Genomic DNA, 14,955 nt, shown 5'->3' on the forward strand with positions numbered 1-14,955 from the left:
TTCAGATCCCCCAGAAAACATTTTCACAAAGAGGGAGGTGAGGACGGATCTCCATGATCAACAGCTGAGACTTCTCTCCCAAGACCTGATTTCTCAATCAAGGGCACACCTTAGCTCCTTTAAGGGATTCTTATAGACGGGGAAAGAATATTCAGTTTTCTGTGTTGCCAAGAGAGGTGTATCTCTGTCTCTGGAAAATGTGGAGCCTTTCCTGGTACTGGATTTCTGCTTCATAGAACTGCTAGGCTGGACATTTCTTTAGGAGACATCTCATTCATTCATCCATCTGTCCTGGGGTCTGATTCATGACGCCTATTCTGAAATATGCCAATGGGACATCCTCCCAGTCAAGAAGGCTGAAGGCTCCCCAACCAACTTTGATGGAGTCTGATTCATCAGGAGAGTTGTTAGACTCTTGGAAAGCAGTGATATTTCTTCAGGACAACACACCAAGGAAAACCATGCTAAGACATGGCTATTTGGAAAATAATTAGGTGTGTGTCTTACATCAACTGCTGATGCCTAGAGAATGTCCAAGAAAGGCAAGTGGCAGGGAATTTTCTAGCATAGAAGAGGGGTGGTTAATATCTCACCCGTGGCCAGGGGCTGAAGGATAAACATGAGCAAGGCCAGAGGCCACACTGACTCCAACTGCCTTTGCAATGGCAGGCAGCCAACCCTGGGCAACGGGGTTGTAGCCTCTGATTCGGGGTTCTTGAGTGCTGTTTGGGCTTCTGTGCAGAAATCTGCCTATGGGGAAGGTGTGGGATGTGTTAAACACTGCCCTAACCAGCTACTTCAAGTCGCCGGCCATCTAAGAAACATTGATGAGAGGTTCCACAGTTTCCGGGAACTCTTCCAGCAAGACAGTAAGTACTGGGTGTCTTTAATTTACTCATTTCTCATCTCACACTTCCTCCAGGAGCTGAGAAAGGCATTGTTGCCTCACAACAACCCTGTGAGGTGGGTTAAGCTAAGAGGCAGAGGCTTGCCCAAGGCCACAAGGGACTTTAACCCAGTTCAAATCCCCACTCAGTCATAAAGTTCACTGGCTAACCTTAGGCCACTCATCTCTCTCTCTCTCTCTCTCTCTCTCTCTCTCTCTCTCTCTCTCTCTCTCTCTCTCTCTCTCTCAGAGCTCAACCCAACTCAGAGGATTGTTGTGAGGACAAAAGGGGAATAACCCATAAACACTACCCAGAGTTCTTTGGAGGGAGGGTAGGATATACATGCAACTAATAAATAAATAAATAAATACAATCATCTTCTTAAAAGTGAAGCACAATAACTATTTGTGTTCCTACCCATGGGTCAGAACTGAGAAAAGTTGCTGGATTTATAAATGACCTGCATATTTATAATATATTAAATGATTCCATTGTTTATTTAAATGGATGGCCCACTCCACTTTCAGAAGGATCGGGACCAGTAAACTTACATTAAACAGACTCGAATATTATCCCACTAAGACAAAATAAAGTCTGGTTAAACACCTAAAAATGTGACAGCCACAAACCCACACATAAGACATTAAATCGGTGGGCTTATGCACACTTAACTCTGCGTTAGATGGTGGACAACTGACATCCCAGTCCTTTGTATGTTGTCACCCGTTCATAGAAGTGCACGGTTCCTATATCAGGTACTCTGCCTATCCATAAAAAGTAGGAAATGTATCATGAACAAAGTTTGCTCATGTTTTTGTAAAGGCCCCATTCTGTGTCCCCACTCTGAAAATGGAAATTGGAATGGAATATAGTGTGTTGCTACAGCACCTATGAAGACTTAGTGGTTCGTTTTTGAATTTCATATTAAATAATGCAGACATGTAAAGTGATATAACCAGTCACCTATGACTATGCTTCAGTTGCAATAAGTTCCTTCTGGTTGGCTGGACTGCCATGATTTGCCAGATTTACAGTTGGCAGCACTAAATCCAACTCAAATGAGAAGACCTCAAAACACTTACAGAAGATGCTCAGCCATACTGTTAGCAAATCTCCAGAGGGAGACTGGCAGTTTTTCAAATGATCATCTAAAGCAGAACAAGCATCTTTCCAGGTGGTGGTTTATTCCAACATGAACACTGGCTGACATCCAGACTCTTACTCCTGAGGAGTTCCTTTGAAATTCATGGCACTACTCATGAGCAACTTAGTCTAGATATCAGCCAGTGACTTACATGTCCCATAGCAATATGCAAGCATTGCAGTACCACCCATGCTGCTGTGGGGCTCTAACATGAGGCAGTGACACCGCACAAGAGGGCAGGACCCGAACTACTGACCTCATGTGCAATCTCACATCATGTGCTACTTCCATTGGGAATAATGGAAGTAGGGTGCAATATATGATTGCACAAGAGGTCATTAGTTCCAGTATTGCTCTCTTGTGCAGCACCACTGCCACGTGTTAAAGCCCCACAGAAGCATCACTGCTGCATTAAAACCCCACAGAAGCTCGGGTAGTTCTGCAATGCCAGTGCTACACTGCAGTACGTCTAAGCCAGTGGTTCTTATAGGCCATTGTGTGGGAGATTCAGTCGATGTTCTTCACATCTTTTAACTTAAATAGCCAATCCCCGCACAGAGCATCTGTGCACTCTTTGGGGCCGGCTACCTCTCCCCCACACCTTCTGCCCCAGTCTCCGGCCGGCCAAGTGCCGGGCCCAGGCTGCTGGGCCGAGTGCTGCCGCCGCGCCTCTGCGGCCGGGCCGAGTGCCACCTCCGTGGCGGGGCACGCCGCTTTCTCGCCTCCGCGGCCGCCTGGCTAGCCAATCCTCCTGGGTGCGCCTCAGCCAATCAGGTGCCTCCACCGCCCAGCCAATCAGCTGGGCACCGGGACTCACATTCTAAGGCATACCCAGGAGAATTAATACTATAGATTGCACAATCTGCATGACAGTCGCTGAAACATCAGTGTCTTTTTCAAACTTCTGGACCCAATGCTGTCCCTGGAGGCACAGGTGGGGTGGCAGTGTGCAGGAGTGCCTTTTATGAACTACTACTGGCACGCCAGATGTGACCTTACTTGGAGAAGTTGGACCTGACCTCAGTCACTCATGCACTGGTAACATCCAGATTGGATTACTGCAATGCCCTCTACGTGGGGCTGCCCTTTAAGATGGCTTGGAAGCTTCAGCTGGTTCAGAATGCTGCTGCACGGATGCTCATGGGTGCTAGTCGCTTCTCAAGCATCAAACCCACGCTGTGGAAGCTTCACTGGCTGGCAGTTTGTTTCTGGGCCAGATTCAAAGTGCTAGTTTTGACTTTTAAGGCCCTACATACACAGCTTGGGGCTGGGGTATCTGTTAGTTTGCATTCACCCACATGACTCTGCCCTTTGCTCATCATCTCGAGCCCTGCTCATGGCCCCACTATGGACTGAAATTCAATTGGTGAAATCCTGGAAGAAACAGATTTCCTGGATCCTTGCCAGTCAGGTTTTAGGCTGCAGCACAGCACTGAAACAGCATTGGTCACCCAGTGAGATGATCTCTATAGTAACCTTGATGTGGGAAGCGCACCTCTCTTGGTTCATCTTGATCTCTCAGCAACCTTCAATATCATTGACCATGCTATCTTTCTGGAGCGCTTAAGTGGGCTGGGCCTTGGGGGCACTGTTCTTCAGTGGTTCCGCTCCTATCTCACTGGGCTATTCCAGTCGGTGTCGATTGGTGGTGAGTGTTCGGCACCCTGGCCCCTTTCTTGTGGGGTTCCACAGAGCTCGGTGCTTGCTCCCATTCTCTTTAACATCCACATGAAGCCTCTGGGCTTGGTCATCCATCGGTTTGGGGTAGGTTTTCATCAATATGCTGATGATACTCAGCTTTTTATCTCTATCCCTAGCCAAACAGGTGCTGCCGTTCATGTGCTGGCTCAATGCTTAGAGACTGTCAGGACCTGGATGGGCCAAAACAAGCTCAGGCTCAGTTCCTGCAAGACCAAGTTGCTCTTGTTCAGTCTGCAATCTGGCCAATTGCCGCGTGTGAGTTTATCTCTTGACAGGGTTGTGCTGCTTCTCTTGAGAGAGATGATTCGTGATCTGGGGGTCCTTCTGGACTCGCTGCTCCTGCTTTAACAGTAGGTGGAGGCCGTGGCCAGAGGTGCCTTTGCCCAGCTTCGACTGGTTCACCAGTTACAGCCTTTTCTTGACCAGCAGGCCCTGGCAACAGTAACTCATGCCTTTGTTACCCCTTGTTTGGATTACTGTAATGCGTTCTACCTAGGGTTGCCTTTGAAAATGATTCGGAAGCTTCAACTAGTCCAGAATGTAGTGGCCCGCCTCCTCATGGGTGGCCATAGATTTGATAGCATTACACCTCTTTTACGGTCGCTGCAATGGTTGCCTGTTTGCTTCCGGGTCCAGTTCAAAGTGCTGGTTCTCACCTATAAAACCCTTATGAGCTTAGCACTTGTATATCTCCAGGATCACCTCCCTCGGCGAGTTGTATCCTGACCTGTGAGGTCTTCTCAGCTGGCCCTCCTTAGTGTCCCAGGCCCTGGTGTAGTGCATGGTGCCTGGGCCCATAGGAGGGCCCTCTCTATGGGCGCCCCTCTTCTTTGGAACACTCTTCCCCCCAGATTCATTCAGCCCTCTCTCTGGCTGCTTTCAAGGCCCTTCTCAAGACCCAACTGTTTTGCCAGGGTTTGCCTTTTAATTATTATTTTATTATTAATTGTTATTGGTATTGTTGTTCACCACCTAGAGTCTTTGGAGGAGGCGGTATATAAGAAAAGTTTAACTAATAAATAAATAATTTGGTGGGGTCAAAAGACAAGGCCTTTTTCAGTTATGACCTCTCAGCTATGAAATGCCCTCCCAGAAGAACTTCACCATGCTGCCTCAGAGTTTTTTGATTGTTTGTTTTTAAACCTTAAAAACCACCTGTTTAGAGAGGCTTTTTGGAGCCTTTTACTGTAACTGGTGGGTTTTTGATTGGGTTTTTATCTTTAATTGGATTTGTTTTAATTGATTTTATCCTATGCTCTGTTTTATTTTATATTACTTTTACTGTTGTGAGCAGTCACAAGCACTGTTGTTCTGGAGGGGCAGGATATATTATTTATTATTATTATTACTATTATTACTATTATTATTATTATTTGAAATAAATAAATTCATACTACCTTTATTCTAACTTGATTACCAAAAGAGGAAAATTTTGTGTGAGGAGGAAAAAGACCATAGCACAACCTGTGGAGGAGTGGTTATCTGAATAGGTGGTAATATATTAGAAGGTTGTCTCCCAGGGGTACTCCCTGAATGCCTCCTCACTTAAGCATATTTTTGTTCTGTTCCACATATTTTAACCAAGGCCACTTCAACCAATATTATGAACTTTCAGCACCCTTTTTTGTTTTTTATTGGCTGACATGTCCCACAGCATTGCTCGGATAGTGCAGACCTGCCTGCACTCCTGCAGGGCTCCAAATCACCCAGCAGTGCTGCTGCACTAGAGGGCAGTACTTACTGCTGATTCTTGTGTGATTGTGCATTGCATGCTACTTCCATTATTCCCGGTGGAAGAAGTGCATGATGCGGTTGTACAAATCAGCAGTACCAGTACTGCCTCTTGCACAGCAACATCATTGGGTGATTTAGAGCCTGCAGAGGCTCTAAATCCACAGTGTAACACTGCCTGTGTTGTGGGACATGTCAGTCACTGGTGTTCTTGCACAATTTTGTTCTTATGGTGTCAGCTCTCTCTCTTTTAGTTCAGCCTTTAGGGAAAGAAGCCCCCCCACCTTTATGCGTGTCCAAATGATTGTTGCTTCTCCTTCTTCAGTGTTTCAGAGAGCCAGGGGCCATTCTAAAGCACAGTAAAGGAGTATTCGGATCATCTGACTACTCGGATTATAGCAATTTAAATGGCAAAGAATCAAACCTAAAAATTGTGTGTGGACAGAAACCCTTACACCTATCTGCCTGAAATGGGGGTGATACAGTGGTCTCACAAGGCTCTACCATGGAAGAAATTGGCAGCCTGTTCTGACAAGACACAAATAACTTACAAGAGTTTTAGCGATTTTCCCTTTATAGTATATGGCCAAAACATCAAGGAAGAGCAAAGACGAGTATAGCAGCAGCAGCAGCAGCCTCCATACATTCCCCCTCAGGCTGCAGCACAATGATCCTCCTCCTGCTCCGCTCCTCTGTTGTGCCCCCCCCCAATACAGTATTTCAGCTACAACACTTATTCTGCCCTCTGGAATTAAAAAAACCAGCAATTTATTTGTTTGGTTTTTTAATGAGGAAATTGTGGTCACAACAGTGGAAGAAATGCATATTTACTCAGAAGTAAATTCAGCTGATTTCAATGGGACTTACTACCAGGAAAATGTGCATAGGATTTTGGCCAAGTCAATAAACGGGGGGGTGGGGGGTGATCTGGCAGGAGGAAAGGGAACAATTCAACACGAGGTCAGGAAACGACATAAGTAGAATTTTCAGGAAGTGATTTATTAAGTGATCAACAATGAAGTCAAGAGAATCAGGAGACACTGGCCCACATTCTGCACAGCAGTAGGTGGGCGGAGGAAGGGAGGCATGATTGCAAATAGCCTTCAAACATCCTTGCAGTGAAGGTTTCTCTTGAAGTGAAGGCAGGTATGGAGAGGAGGGAGGAGTGATTTTCATGTCTCTCCCCTCGCTGCAAAAGACCTTTCTGTTTGCATAAATATCCATGAGGGCTGCACAAGCCCACAGATGCACAGGTAAAAAAGGCCGATGGCCTCAGGTGGTGCCTGCGCCCTGGAGTGGAAAGTTCAGGCATCCCATTGCAGCCCCCGCCTTTGAGGCCAGCACCTCACCTGGCCTGCTGCCGCCACCATCACCACCTCTCCCTAGTTCCTCACTGCCCTCTGTCTCTCTCCTCAGTATGTATGGCCCTCCAATGCCAGTGGGTGGGGCCAGCCCCACCTCCCTGCCCACATGACCCATCCTTATCTTCCCACTGCCCAGAAGATAAGGGATTGGAGTTTTTAAAGTAGGAGTCTGGGGGAGACAGCAGAGAGAGGAGGAGCATCAAGCAGGGAGAGGCAGTTTTTGTGGCCACCGTTTCCCTAGCTTTCTCTCTCTTCTCCCCAACTCACCTTCTCCCAACAGGCTTCTGTGTTACACTTTGCTCCTGTCCCAAAATGGAGCAGACAAAGCACACAGGTCTGTTGGGGGAAGACATGGTGGGGGCAGGGACAGGAGAGAGGGAGAAAGTAATTGTCGAGGCAGGCTATTGTTGAGGCTGGAACTAGCTACCTCTTCATTAGCCCCCACCTCCACCCCTGACGCCCAATGGATGGTAGAGAGCAAGAGAAGTAGAAACGGGCAGGAAAGCAGAAGCTGGCCAGACAAAGAACAGGGAAGGCTGCAGAGAGGTTCTCTCTGAGTTGCCTGAAGTTTCCAGTATCAAGCAAATTAAACACATGCAGAAGGAACACCCAAGTCTTGATAGATTTATTTGACATTTTTCTTCATTTATTCAACAATTTAATCACTTAAAACAAAAAAGGAATAGAGAATAGAAATACAGATTCCTTTGAATTCTTATGGCTGTTCCACATTTCAGACTGGGTCACGGAAACCTGTGCTGAAAGGCTATTGTGGGTGGAGTTTATCATTGACGAACCAAGGCCATCAAAACTGAAACTACAGCACCCAGGATCAGGCCAATGGAAAGGCCGTCTGTGACCTGCAAATGCAAAGAGGTTTGGTCGTGTTTATAGGCAGTGGTTACTGCTCTTTCATATCTCACAACAGAATTGAAATATTCACTTTGCTTAAGTGAATATTTGAGGGGGGATGTCACTCAGACTTGAAATTGTCAGACTCAAAAGGTGATAAACTCAACCTTTTCCAAACCTTTTGGTCCAGAAGCCTGAATTCTGTGACTGAAGTTGGAATGTTGTCTTTGTCAAAGAGACCTGCAATTTTGCATCTCAGTTCAAGTCTGTCATGAATTTTGACATCTGGAATTTGGACTTTTGATTCTTCTAATTTATCTCTTCAGATATTTTGATTTTCTCTTGCAGGGATATGATTTTCCCTCCAAGCATTTGAGGAGCTCCCACCTCATTTTACTGAACTCCGCCCTCCAAAGTGTTACGTTTTCACCTCCCCAAAGTGCTTTTCCTCTCCCCAAGTGTTAAAGTGTTTTTCTGCCCCCCCAAACACATTTTCTCACACCCAAAAAGTGTCTTGCTACTCCCCCCTGTAGGATTGTTGGTGAGGCTGGAACTCAGGCCTTACCAGCAAAAGATACCCCACCAACCTCAAACTCCAACAACACCCCACCCCAATTTAAGTGAGGAGTTGCTCCTCAAGCTTCCCCTCTGCACCCCTCAACTATGTAACGGGCAAATTATTTTTAATTTCATGATATCTATTTTTTTCTGCTCAACTTTCTCCATACTGTTCCCAGTCCCAGTCCCCCATGTTAGCTGTGAGGGTTAGAAAAACACACATTTGGCATGTAAAGTGGAAACCACAGTTTCCAAGTCATGAGAAGTAATAGTCCCATTCTATTCTGCTCTGATCAGAATAGATCACTTGGAATCCTGTATCCAATTCTGGGCACTACATTGTAAGTGTTGGGGATTCTCTCTGGTAGAGAAACCTTTTTTCAATTATAGCAGAGTGCACAGAGGCACAACACAGCGGATTTAGTTAGGCATGCGTGTATGCTGAGAGTGAAGTAACTTGGAGCCAATTCATAGTTTCAAATCAATATATAAGGCATTTATTAGAGAACTCCATTCTAGATAGGAAAGTGAGGAGTTAGGATCTCTAATCTAGCTAGCTAGCTGGATGCAGATGGATTCTGCATCTTCTCTGCACACATGGTGCAGGGAGAAGAGCTTGCTTGCATGTTGCAAGGTAGAAGGGAGCAGGAAGAGAAGGGAGGAAGGAAGTTAGTCCCTAAGAGTAGCAATCTACATTCCAAAGGGATAGTGTCAGAGCAGTAGAGAAGGGATGACCAATGTCTTGACCCTCTAGCCCTCTGACTCACTAGTCTGTCCTCCACTGTCTTTGAGACAAGAGACAGCGCAAAGTCCTTAACATCCAACAGTAAGAAGGTTGTTGATATTTAAACTGGGATGGGTTAAAAGGCCAAGAAAGATGGCGAGGGGACTGAATACTAAAACCTTTGAGGACATGTTGAAGATGCTGGGTATATTTAGCCTGGAGGAAAGAGGACGAAGGGGAGATATGAAAGCTGCCTTCAAATATCTGAAGGGCTGTCACACAGGAGGAGGGACAGATTCATTATAGATCCAAGTCTAAAGTAACATGGGCAGATTGTGAGTGAGTGTTAGGAGGAATTTCTTAAGTGTAAGAGTAGTTAAACAATGAAACCACTGGTGTACTTGCACAGGGATATCTGCATGGAAGATCAATCAAACCCATCTATAGTCACTGAGCGCAGCAATTAATCCAAACAACTTTCATACTCTCACAGATGGGTTCTTAGGGTGGTTCTCATGCAAAGTTCTCAGGGTTTCTGCAACAACAACAAAATTTCCCAGGAAACAAGTGTGCCCAGTTAGGAATTGAGAGTGGTGGAAGGCAGAGCTGACACTCCCCAAAGTCATTTTCAGCCAGGTAAACCCTCCTCAACCTCTCGCTTTATCCATGCGGTCTCTCCATGCGGCTCTACAAAAATGCCAAAGTATACCACACAAACCATTTCCAACACCTCAGCAAAGTGCAACATTAAGACACTAACGTTATGCATTAAGGGCCAATCATAATGAAAAAAAGCCAAATAATGCCACTGATCACATAAACAGCACCAAACTGAAAGCGCTGTAAATTAGGGATGTGCACGAATCTGTTCGGAGGCCCTTTTATTGGCCTATGAACAGATTCAAAAACAGGGGGAGGGTTTGAAGTTCGAAGCCAGGGGGTGTCACTTTAAGGGCAGGGGAGGGTGCACTTACCCCTCCCCCCACTTTCCCTCCACCGGCGCTCGGTGTCCGTAAAAGCCTTTGGGGCAGCAGTGTACCTCCTTGACACCCCTTCCCCCTCTTTGGCTGGAAGTGGCTGGAAGTACCAAGCACACGTCGCGTGTGCATGTGTGCACGACATGCACACATGCGCCCGGTACTTCCAGCCTAAGAGGGAGAAGGGGCAGCAGGGCGGTTCACTGCCACCCCGAAGGCTTTTATGGACACCAAGCGCCAGTGGGGGGAGGGGTAAGTGCACCCTCCCCTGCCCTTAAAGTGACACCCCCTTGAGCCACCCCCACCTGGTTCCATGTACATCCCTACTGTAAATATCTCCCTCATATGAACTCACCCCTAATCTAAGTGTTGTGAAGCAGAAGTAAATTACAATTTGGGGCATCTTTAGGCTCTCTTTTTTAGAAGAAGAGTTTTTATTTTGACGAGTTGCCTTTTGAGGGAAAGACACAGATATTCCTGTTGATGTGAGGCATTATCCCCTCTGAAGAAGGGCATCTTACCCCTGAAATGCATCAGGCAATATTGAATAAACTATTAATAATCTATCAGCACCTGTGGGAGGGTTCCTCCAAAAACTCTCCAACTCCATGAACTCTAGAATCCGGACTAAGTTGCCTGGAAATTAATTTATTTCAGTGGTGCTTAGTCATGAGAAACCTAGTCCAGAGCCTGCCCTAAGAAATCATCCTCTCATTTGGGACCAGGAATCTAGACCCAGTTGCAGTCAGTATCCTTGTACAGACTGTCACTGCAGGCACCCATGAAGAAGGTCTATAGCTATGTACCTGTTCACTTTCGGGGATGCCATAACGAAGATATTTAGCAAAATGCTCACAGTTGCTCATAATTAAGTTGTAGCTGATCTCCCTCCCTAAATAGTTCTTTGCATCACGGAGGATTTCTTCCACAGCTCTGGGGTTGGATTTTGTGTCATTCACATTGTTGACCCAAGCCCTGTTTGGCCCCACCACATCCTTAAGAAGTTCTTTCTTCACCACAGCTTTTTGGGCAGGGACAGATGGAGAACAAGAAGAGCAAACTCCTGCGATCCCATCTGAAGAAGAGAAAACACAGAGCATAACGGTTAGGCCTGGCTGTCCTGCATTGCCTCAATAAATGAAGAGAAATGACTGCGTCTGTTCCATCTTGCCTGTTGATGCCAAAGTAGCCCCCTCTCCACAGGGCTCAGTCACAGAGCCCCTCAGTCAGGATTCAGCCTTAAGTCTCCGCTCTGCAACAGCTGGTCTCCCCAGGGAGATTTCCAAGCGGCTCCCTGGAAAAGCTTCAACCTGAGCTCCCTCCCTTCATCTTTCTAGCGCTAGAGGGAGTGAGGGTCCATCTCTGGTAAAATCCAATCCCACCCCACCAAGAAAACCCCTTAAATGCAAAAGCCAAGACTATGCAAGCTGTGGCTGCAAGAATGTCCCTGGCACCAGAGGCGTAGCTATAGGGGGGCGGGGGGGGCACGTGCCCCGGGCGCCATCTTTTCGGGTCACGTGGGGGGCGCCGCCATGACCAAAAAATTTTTTTAAAAAATTGTTAATACAAATTTATCCTGCTCAGTGCAGCAGCACTGCAGCAGTCAAGGTAGCATGTCGGCGCCCCCTCCCCCACGAGCGGTCCCTTCCATGCCGCCCCCCCATTGCTTTGCTGGCGGCCAGTCAGTGGCCTGGCTTGGCGTCGGCAGGCACTGCGGCGGGCGCCTTTCATGCTGCTCACTGCACCTACCCTTGGCTGAGGCTCGCTTGCTCCGTCGCTCGCTTAGTCTGGAACAGCCAGAAAGAGGCCCTCTAGTGGCTTGCCAGCCAGAGGGTCTCTAGTCAGTGACACACGCACGCGCAACTCGGCTGGCGTGCCGTGCGTCCGTCCTCCTCTGTTCGCCTGCACGTGGTGGCGCAGTCGCCGTCGCGGAGGAAAGCGTGGTTGCTGGGGCTGGGGCTGTACTGCAGCAGGCGCAGGCAGGATGATGAGGACACACACAGACACCCGCACGGAAGAAAGGATTCGGCGGTGGGCGGATGGAAGCAGCAGACCAAGTGTCAGGGTGAGAAATTGAATGAGTTGCAAAAACTACAGAAGCCACATGTGGGGGGGGGGGACATATTAAAGAATCAGGCTTTTATTTAGCTGCCCAACTATGGTCTCAGGTGCCTAACAGGTGTTAATGTTTGCATTATACGCTCCTCTCTCCGCCCCAAAAGAAAGAAAAACAATCATAAAGATTCTTTGGCACTCAATCTTAAATGCATGCATGTATATGGAACTGAGAGTCAATTCCCACAGCCTGGGTAGTACAGCAGTGTGAGTTGACTCAAGCAGTGTAACATAGCTGCCTGTGCATTGTTACAAGGTGTTTCAAGAGAGTTTTACCATGAGTTCTGCTTGCTGGCATGCTCATTTTTGCACTGTGAAAGCTTGCCTTGTGATCTCAGTTTACGCTGAAGTGCTCCTATAACAGCTCCATCTCAGAAAAACCTGCAGTGTTAGCTTTAACAAGTGCCTGTGGTATCCTGCTAAAGACACAAAGTTTGGCAAGAAAAATGGGGGAGGGGGTTATATGCCAGGACCTTTGGAGATTGTCTCTTGCTTGTGAGGAAAAACCTAAGTATAATGTGGTGTGTATCAGCAATCATTGCATCACAGTTCTGTTGTTTGAGATACAAGCCAACTTCACAGGGTTGTTGCTTGTGAGGAAAAAACAAAGTATAATGTAGTGTGTATCATCATTGCATCATAATTCTGTTGTTTGAGATACAGGCCAACTCCACAGGGTTGTTGCTTGTGAGGAAAAACCAAAGTATAATGTGGTGTGTATCATCATTGCATCATAATTCTGTTGTTTGAGATACAAGCCAACTTCACAGGGTTGTTGTGAGGAAAAAACACGTGTGTGTCAGTCAGATGTATGCTGGGGGGGCGGCGGGGGGGGGGGGCGGCGCAATTTCAGTGTTTGCCCTGGGCACCGTTTTCCCTAGTTACGCCTCTGCCTGGCACCCATCTGAGAGGTCTGGTCAAAATGACCCCATCACTGAGATGAGAAGAGGAAAGCCCTCTCCTCATGCTCCTCCTTGTTTCCAATCAACATGTGCAGTACATGTCTACCAGCCCCACCTTCTGCCCCATGGGTTGGGTGGGACTTAAGCACTGTACATGGATCCAACTGTACCAACTGCCTCAACTCATGACCGAGAGCCATAGTTGCAGCAACCTGACCACAGGTATGCAGAGGACTGTAAGAAGAGAACTCGGGATCCTCCACATGACATCTGCCAGATTTTTATTTCTTTCAAAAGGCCCTATTGGTGACTGTACACTCCCTCCCTGCAAGGTCGGAATATCTCAAGATACCTTTGGAAACAAAGCTGTAAATGGGCTCTCCTTTGCCCGACCACAAAGCAGAGAGGAGAGGAGAGCTGGTCCTGTGGTAGTGTCAAGGTCTGGCCAGCTGCTAGGGAAGTTCACGAAGCAAGCGGAGCTGCTGAAATCAGATATGGCTTGGCTGAACGCTGTCGACAAGGAATGTTGATGTACGTTGATTCTCAGCAATGAGTAGGAGGCTGGAGATGTGATTTATAGAGCAAGCCGAGAGCTCCCAGCTGGTAAGAATTCAAGGCTTGTCAGCCCTCAGCAAAAGGCGTTTGCTCCTCCTAACAGCCTCTAATTGCGTTCTACGTCTCGTGAGCCTGTGCTGTTGTGGAGTCAGTGGTGTTTCATCACATAGCTCTTTTTCGCATTGGTCACCCACGCCTTCCGCTGACTCAGGTTGCCGTGCCTGCTCTAAATCATTAGTTGGCTCTACCACAGCCGTTTCATGAACGCTGACAGCCGGGCTCTGCCCCTCAGACACTCCTGAATCAGCTGGAAAGTTGACAGCTTCCCCTTCCTCCTCACTGTCGGAGCTCGAGGGCATGACAGGTAGCAAGCATGACTTGACCCCTTAGCTAAGCAGGGTCCACCCTGGTTGCATACGAATGGGAGACTAGGAGTGTGAGCACTGTAAGATATTCCCCTTAGGGGATGGAGTCGCTTTGGGAAGAGCACCTGAATGCAGAAGGTTCCAAGTTTCCTTCCAGATTGGACTGAGAGAGATTCCTGCCTTCAACCTTGGAGAAGCTGCTGCCAGTCTGTGAAGACAATGCTGAACTAGATAGGCTAATGGTCTGACTCAGTATATGGCAGCTTCCTATGTTCCTATATACCCAGTAGCATAATTATGGTGGGGTAGTCACGCCAGAAACCCCTTAGGGAAGGTAGCAGATCAGGCTGAGTGGCAGCTCACAGCCTCTTTGCTCTCTGTCTGCAATCTAACTCAGCAGAGCATGTTCAGTCACTAAATAATATTAGTGGTTGTGGAAGAGAGAATCAGAATCATGTGACTGTGGCTGTTCATTGGACAGCAACGGAATTGAGCTACTGTTCCTCCTCCTCATACAGCAACATGAGGTCTTTTTCATTTGCCTCAGATTTTATGCATCACTCCCGTAGCTGGTGATCCATATGTCAGCCCTCTTTTGGACTTTTAACTTCCTCCTCCTTATATGCCCTGAGGCATAGAAATACAGGCATCCCTTGCCAACCACGGTTTTACCAGCTGCAGTTTTGCATATATGTGAATAGAAATTGTGACAGGTCTTGCCAACTGTGACCCAAGTATCTGCAGTTGGCGAGGATTTTTTAGTGATGGGGGTGGTTCCGCGATTTTGGGAGGTTTGGATTCGATCTGCTCATTCCTCTTGCTGTTCCTTGCCAATTTAAAATGCCTTTGAGTGATTGGGTGCGGGGTGTCAAAACATTTCCAGAGGTTTGATCTGCTCATTCTTCTTGGTGACTCTTGGCGATATTACAGGATTTTTTTGTGTGGGTTTTTTAGCAATTTATTTTGTATTTTTTCCTTTATTTTTAGGTCTTTTTGTGGTCGTGGTTCCCCTAACCCTGTTTCCCATAGACTTTAATGCCTCACCAACTGCGAACTTGCCAATGGCAAGGTTTTGCCAGA

At 47.2% G+C, this 14,955-nt stretch overlaps 2 protein-coding genes across 5 annotated transcripts in view; one reads left to right on the forward strand and one right to left on the reverse strand.

Moving 5' to 3' along the window:
• Positions 1 to 619: 619 nt before the first annotated feature.
• GMIP (GEM interacting protein) overlaps positions 620 to 14,955 on the forward strand; it is a 124,354-nt gene continuing 110,018 nt past the window's right edge. The window contains exon 1 of the mRNA XM_053293184.1: positions 620 to 869. Coding sequence (XP_053149159.1) covers positions 620 to 869 — 250 coding nt within the window. The remainder of the gene's footprint in view (positions 870 to 14,955) is intronic.
• Positions 7,461 to 14,955, reverse strand: part of LOC128344668 (phospholipase A and acyltransferase 3-like) — a 45,787-nt gene continuing 38,292 nt past the window's right edge. For 3 of the 4 annotated variants that reach the window (XM_053295322.1, XM_053295324.1, XM_053295323.1), the window contains 2 exons: positions 10,795 to 11,013; positions 7,461 to 7,687 (listed from right to left, as the gene is read on the reverse strand). In XM_053295322.1, coding sequence (XP_053151297.1) covers positions 7,494 to 7,687; positions 10,795 to 11,013 — 413 coding nt within the window. In that variant the 3' untranslated portion in view covers positions 7,461 to 7,493. Of the gene's footprint in view, positions 7,688 to 10,744; positions 11,014 to 14,955 lie in introns of all 4 variants that reach the window. The other variant, XM_053295325.1, reaches the window with a different exon arrangement.

The sequence above is a fragment of the Hemicordylus capensis genome, chromosome 2, assembly GCF_027244095.1.
Source record: "Hemicordylus capensis ecotype Gifberg chromosome 2, rHemCap1.1.pri, whole genome shotgun sequence".
Classification (NCBI taxonomy): Eukaryota; Metazoa; Chordata; class Lepidosauria; order Squamata; family Cordylidae; genus Hemicordylus; species Hemicordylus capensis.